The sequence below is a fragment of the Phalangium opilio genome, unplaced genomic scaffold (assembly GCF_054372755.1).
Source record: "Phalangium opilio isolate 3A_F unplaced genomic scaffold, DU_Popi_V2 ptg000209l_1, whole genome shotgun sequence".
Lineage (NCBI taxonomy): Eukaryota > Metazoa > Arthropoda > Arachnida > Opiliones > Phalangiidae > Phalangium > Phalangium opilio.
Window position 1 is genome coordinate 16,021,278 of NW_028324217.1, and position 6,257 is coordinate 16,027,534.

Below are 6,257 nucleotides of genomic sequence, written 5' to 3' on the forward strand. Positions count from 1 at the left end.
AACTTTCCATTTCTATTTTTGCCAATCTTGTACACCCAAAAAGGGGAGGCCCCGCTTTTTGGGTACCAACTGTACCAATACCTTGTATTTTTTATTCAATTGATCTGTAGAGACCTAACTAAAAGGGTCGCAAAAAATAGCGCTCAAGTAAAGGAGCTTTTAAAAAATAAAATAAAAACTAAACAAAAAAAATGTCGTTTGCAATTTCTTCAGTCGGTTGCAGACTAAAAACAGCTCTCCCAAAATAAAATTAAGATAGGAAATTAGTAAAAATTAGCGACAAATAAATAAAATAAAAAAATTAACTTAGGAAATTCTACATGGTGCACTGCACCCGGGAAAAACCAACCAGTATCGCGAAAATAGGTACTTAAAAGTGAAAAATAATTAGTGAAAATTAGAAGTGAACACGCGTTAAAAAATTAATTAAAAAAGAAATTTAAAACTTTCCAAAAATGGCGGAACGAAACGAAACAGATAACGTGACAACCAAAGGAACGGTAACGAGTAAAACATCAACAACGAACGAAGTAGCGAAACAAAAGGCTCTTCGAATCCCATTAAGAAGTAGTTTAACAAAGACGGTAAACAATTTAGCGAGTTTAGTTAACGATATTAACTCGGACGTTGAAGATATAGAAGATGTGTTAGCTCTCGTGGAAAAAAGAGAGGAATCTATAAACAATTGTGACCAAACTATCCTGGCAACAATTCAGGAGGTGGATAAATTAGACGCGGAAGCGACAGAAATGATAGCGTACCAAGAAAAGATCAACATCACCATATTGAAAAGTAAAGCCCAGCGCCGAATTCGAAAAGCAGCGGAACTATCAGCGGGAGCATCAACGAGTGGATCAAACGGTGGAGGTTCAAACAACAGCGGAACCAACGTCGTCACCACCATTACGAGGGAAGAAGGAACACGACTCCCAACCTTAGCGATTCCGAAGTTCACCGGAGATTTCACCGAATTCGACGGATTTTGGAGCAGATTTGAGTCATCAGTACACGAAAAAACCACCATAACAAAGGTAGAAAAATTTAACTACTTAGCATCCTACTTAGACGGAGACGCGAAACAAACATTAGCGGGAATGAAGGCTACAGATGTAAATTATGACGAAGCTATTAGATTATTAAAAGAACGTTTCGGACGTACCGGCTTTGTTGTACATAAACATGGGAAAGCGTTAATGAATTTAGAACCTGTTACGGACTCGAACGACACTAAAGCCTTGCGTAACCTATATGATAAAATTCAATTAAATTTGAGGTGTTTGTCGGCTCTGGGGATAGATGCCACCTTGAGTGGAACCTTTATATGTCCAGCGTTGCTATCTTGCTTACCAAAAGCTATAAGGCTAGATTATAGTAAAAAACATATCTTAGACGCGGAATGGAATATACCGGCATTAGTAGAATTTTTAAAAGGCGAAGTTGAAGGCCGCGAAACCTGCGCCTTACTAGGCGAATCCTCAAGACGAGAAAAACAACATCCTCAAAATCAAGCGCAAACATATGAAAACCCACAGTACTTCTCAAAACCACAACGCTACGCGAATAATTCGAATAGACCACGAAATTACATCCCAACTGCAAACGCTCTCCAAACCAACGTCATGACAAGATCAGTATTTTGCATCTTTTGCAAAAATTCCAATCACGCATCATCAAATTGCGAAAACTATACATTAGAGGAGAAAAGGAATCAAATTAGGGACGCGAGAAGGTGCTACCTATGTCTAAAGCTTAGCCACGATGCGAGACGGTGCGATTCGTATTATCGCACCTGCAAGCAATGTAAAGGCGGACATAATTTTGTCGTTTGCCACCAAAATGAATCTCATAAAAAGGTCAGTCAGGGAAGTCAAGCAGAAGGTACCACAGAAATAGCAGCCAACACCATTGTTGACCCTAGCAGGCAAAATGTTCTGTTGCAAACCGCGCAAATAATAGTCAAGAACGTAGATTACCCAGACAATAGCAATTTGGAACCCGTACGATGCGTGCTAGACAACGGAAGTCAAGGAACCTTTGTATTAGCAGAAATATCAAAAAGGCTTAGTCTCCCCGTAATCGGAGAAAAGTTAGTTTTAGTAACGGAATTTGGAAATGAACACCCCGTAGAAAGAAAAAGAAAAATAGTAAAAATTAGCCTCCATAACGCGCAAGACCATTCGAAGAAAATAGAAGTAGAGGCCGTGGAAGTACCATATATCTGCCGCGCCCAAGTATCAAGCTGCGACGAAATCCAAAGCTTTGTCAGAAAAACTGGCGTTCAGTTAGCTGACGATCCAAACCAAACAAACCCTAGCAATTCGCAAATAAGCCTTTTAATTGGCGGAGATTATTATTGGGACATTGTGAAGGGAAACCACGAGCGACTGCAAAATAAATTAGTAGCTCTGGAAACGATGTTTGGCTGGACAATCGAAGGTCCAATGACTACCCCAATTAAAAACGTGGGTTGTATCGAAATCAAGAGCAATTTGATAACAATGATAACAAAATTGGAAGATGAAAACAATGTTTCCAACATTCTAAAATCGTTCTGGGAATTCGATACGCTAGGAATAGAAGCTAAACAAGAGAAAATCCCAGAAGATGAGGAAGTTCTAGAAAAATTCGAAAATGACGTAAGATTTGACAAAGAAAAGGGGCGGTACTTAGTCAAGTTTCCTTGGAAAACCGAGAAAGAGACGCTATCAGATAACCTACCGGTAGCAACGAAAAGAATGAACGGTTTAATTAGGCGATTTAACAACGATCCAGACTTCTATCAGTCATACAAAAGGGTTATCGACGAACAATTAGAGTTAGGAATAGCAGAAGAAGTTCCCGAGAACGAGAAAATAGGACCACCTGGAACGTATTATATTCCGCATCAAGGCGTGAAGAGAGAAGCTAGTTCAACGACAAAATTTCGCGTAGTTTTCGATGCGTCGTCCCATATCAGCGGGGCGCCGTCCCTGAACGACTGTCTAGCAAGCGGGCCAAACCTGAACCCGGACTTATTGCAGCTGTTATTGCGGTTCAGAATTCATCCCATAGCCGTCTGCGCCGATATTGAAAAAGCATTCCTGCAGGTAGGATTGGCGCAAAATGACAAAGACAGTGTAAGATTTCTATGGCCGAAAGAAGAAAATAAAAGATTAGAAGAAAATAAATTCACGACCCTAAGAATGGCACGTGTGCCCTTTGGCGTTACTTCAAGTCCCTACTTATTAGCAGCAACTATCAAACATCATTTAAAGAAATACCGCGAAACGGATCAAAAAACCGTCCAAGTATTAAATAGCGATCTATATGTAGACGACCTTCTAAGCGGAAAAGGAACCCCAATTGAGGCATACGAATTGTCAATAAGAGCATCGGAACTGCTAGGCGAAGCCAACATGCGTCTAAGAAAATGGCAGACAAATTCTCCAGAACTAAGAAAAATGTGGGGGATGGAAGCTGAAGATCCAAACATCAAAATTAAATTTGAAATTGAAGAGCCGAAAGATCATAAAGTATTAGGGCTACTCTGGGACCCCCAATTAGATCGCTTCTCATTCGATCTTTCGACATTAACCGACATACTAAAAGAAGTTAAACCTACAAAACGAAATATTCTTAGCGCCGTCTCTCAAATATTTGATCCTGTCGGATTTCTAGCGCCGTATACAATTAGGGCTAAATTTCTGTTCCAAAAACTTTGGGAACGTGGACTTAAATGGGACGAAGAACTGCCGCAGGAAATTGGAAATGAATTTAAATAATGGTGTCAAGAACTACCAAAATTAAAGAACATAAATATAGCCAGGTGCTATTTTCAAAATAGCTCGACGAAAATTACCAAAATGCAAATCCACGGATTCTGTGACGCTTCTACTAAAGCATACGCAGCTACCGTGTATATACGCTACGAAACCGAAAACAAAGTAATTGGAGTAACTTTAGTATCGTCTAAAGCCCGAGTAGCGCCTTTAAAGAAGCTAACATTGCCACGCTTGGAGCTCATGGGCTGTTTGCTAGCAGCTAGGTTAGTTAAGAACGTAGAAAGACTCTTTGAGCCGGAGAAAATGGAAAACTATATGTGGTCAGATTCCACGATAGCCCTACACTGGGTGAAAGGATCGACGAAAGCATGGAAGCCTTTCGTGCAAAATCGAGCGATGGAAATACAAACACTCTCGGATCCCAAGAACTGGTATCATTGCCCGGGAACACAAAACCCAGCAGACATGCCCACGAGAGGCACGAAGGCGGACGATCTAACAAAAGACCAGTTATGGTGGGAGGGGCCCTCTTGGCTCAAGAAAGATAAATCTGAATGGCCCATTAAAAACCCATCGGTGGCAGATTTATCGCAAATAGATGAAGAAAAGAGAAAAACAATACTCACAGTCGTTAAATCCCATAAAACGGGAGTTAACCAAATCATAGAATTAAATAGATACAGCAAATTAGACAAAGCACTTCGAATAACTGCTTATATTTATCGCGTTTTTGACATAGCTAAAAAGAATAAGAAGATTGGACCAATAACAGCGGAGGAGATTAATAGGTCAGAAAAACTATGGATAAAATGCAGTCAAAGAGAAAATTATCCGGAAGAATTGAAATCACTTGAAAACAAAAGGGAAATAAATAGATCTTCAAAAATAGCCAGCCTCAAGCCCATGTTAAATAGCGAAAATCTAATGTGTGTTGGTGGGCGATTAGGTGATTCAGAACTACCATACCACCAAAAGCGTCCTATCATCTTAAACAAGGAAACCTATCTCGCAAAACTAATAATGGACCGTAGCCACGAGGAAATCAGCCACGGAGGAGTACAGAGCACACTAACACAATCACGGGAACATTTTTGGATTACGGCAGGCGGCCAATTAGCAAGAAAATCAGTACACAGTTGTTTAAAATGTAGAAGAGCAACAGCAGGTTTGGGACCAGGTAAAGCAGATACCGCCCCCCTACCAAGGGATAGAATAGAAAAGGCAGAACCCTTTGAGATAGTTGGAATAGACTATGCAGGACCATTATACGTGAAAATTGGGGAAACAATAGAAAAAGCATACATATGCTTATTTACATGCGCCGTAATTAGAGCAGTACATCTGGAACTGGTCACCTCCCTAACTAGCCACGAATTCTTATTGGCTCTGAACCGAATGATATCCAGAAGAGGTATACCGCGTAAAATATACACCGACAATGCGAAAACATTTATTCGAGCGAACAAAGACCTTGAGAAAATATGGAAAAGTTTAAATAGCGAAGAAGTGTTGAATTATTATGGAAGGAAAGGTATCACTTGGCAGTTTATTGTCGAACGCGCTCCATGGAGAGGAGGATGGTGGGAAATACAAGTAAAAAGCACTAAATTAGTCCTGAAGAAAATCTTAGGACGGGCATCACTGACTTACGTAGAAATGGAAACGGCATTGTTACAAGCAGAAGCAGCCGTAAACTCAAGACCACTAACCTATGTTAGTAGTGACTCTAACGACCCCGAGCCTTTAACATCATCTCACTTCCTCGTAGGTAAACGCTTAACTAGTCTGCCGTCATTCTCGGAAAAAATTGTAAACTTACCCAAATCAAGGGTCGAATTGACCAAAAGACAAAAATACAGAAATAGTCTAATGAATACGTTTTGGACTAAATGGAAAAAGGAGTATTTGCTAGCGCTCAGATCTGCGCATAATGTTAAATTAAGAAAAACAAACACAAAAATTAAGGCGGGTGACGTGATGATGATTCACGAGGAGAAAACACCAAAACATACTTGGAACCTAGGGGTAATCACTGAAACTTTTGAGGGAAGGGATGGAAAAATAAGGTCGTGTATGATCCGAACGTCAAACGGTACTATTCTTAGGCGACCCATTCAACTCTTGTACCCCCTAGAAATGGACGCTTCGTCAGTAGATGAAAAATTTGAATTGAAAAATAATGTAGCCAAAGTATGAAAAGAAATGAAATGTAAAAAAAAAAAAAACTCTTTCAAATTCGTAACCTTGTTAAATTTTGTTTTGTATCATTTGTGTAATTTTATTGTCTAAAATATCAACTTTGTATTCTAATTACTTATTCTCTTTGAAATACTTAAACGTATTTCGGGGGCCAGTGTAAAATAACTTAAACTTAATTCAATGTAATCCCCCCCCCCAGGAAATTTTATATTATAAAACCAAAAATTTACACCTAAAATCTAAAGTTAAAACCTAAAAAAAATCCAAAAGCTAACGCTAAGAAAAAATATTTATTTG

The 6,257-nt window shown here is 39.4% G+C and overlaps 2 protein-coding genes across 2 annotated transcripts; both read left to right on the top strand.

Moving 5' to 3' along the window:
* Positions 1–455: 455 nt before the first annotated feature.
* On the top strand, positions 456–3,761 carry LOC149620849 (uncharacterized). The gene has a single exon (XM_089854624.1). The coding sequence runs from the start codon at positions 456–458 to the stop codon at positions 3,759–3,761; it is 3,306 nt and encodes a 1,101-aa protein (XP_089710750.1).
* An 81-nt stretch (positions 3,762–3,842) lies between these two features.
* Positions 3,843–5,957, top strand: LOC149620850 (uncharacterized). The gene has a single exon (XM_089854625.1). It carries the CDS (start codon positions 3,843–3,845, stop codon positions 5,955–5,957), a length of 2,115 nt encoding a protein of 704 aa, XP_089710751.1.
* The last annotated feature ends 300 nt before the right edge of the window (positions 5,958–6,257 follow it).

What these genes read in the sequence shown, in the direction of transcription:
- LOC149620849 (XM_089854624.1), top strand. Translation starts at nt 456, where the DNA reads ATGGCGGAACGAAACGAAACAGATAACGTGACAACCAAAGGAACGGTA.
- LOC149620850 (XM_089854625.1), top strand. Translation starts at nt 3,843, where the DNA reads ATGCAAATCCACGGATTCTGTGACGCTTCTACTAAAGCATACGCAGCT.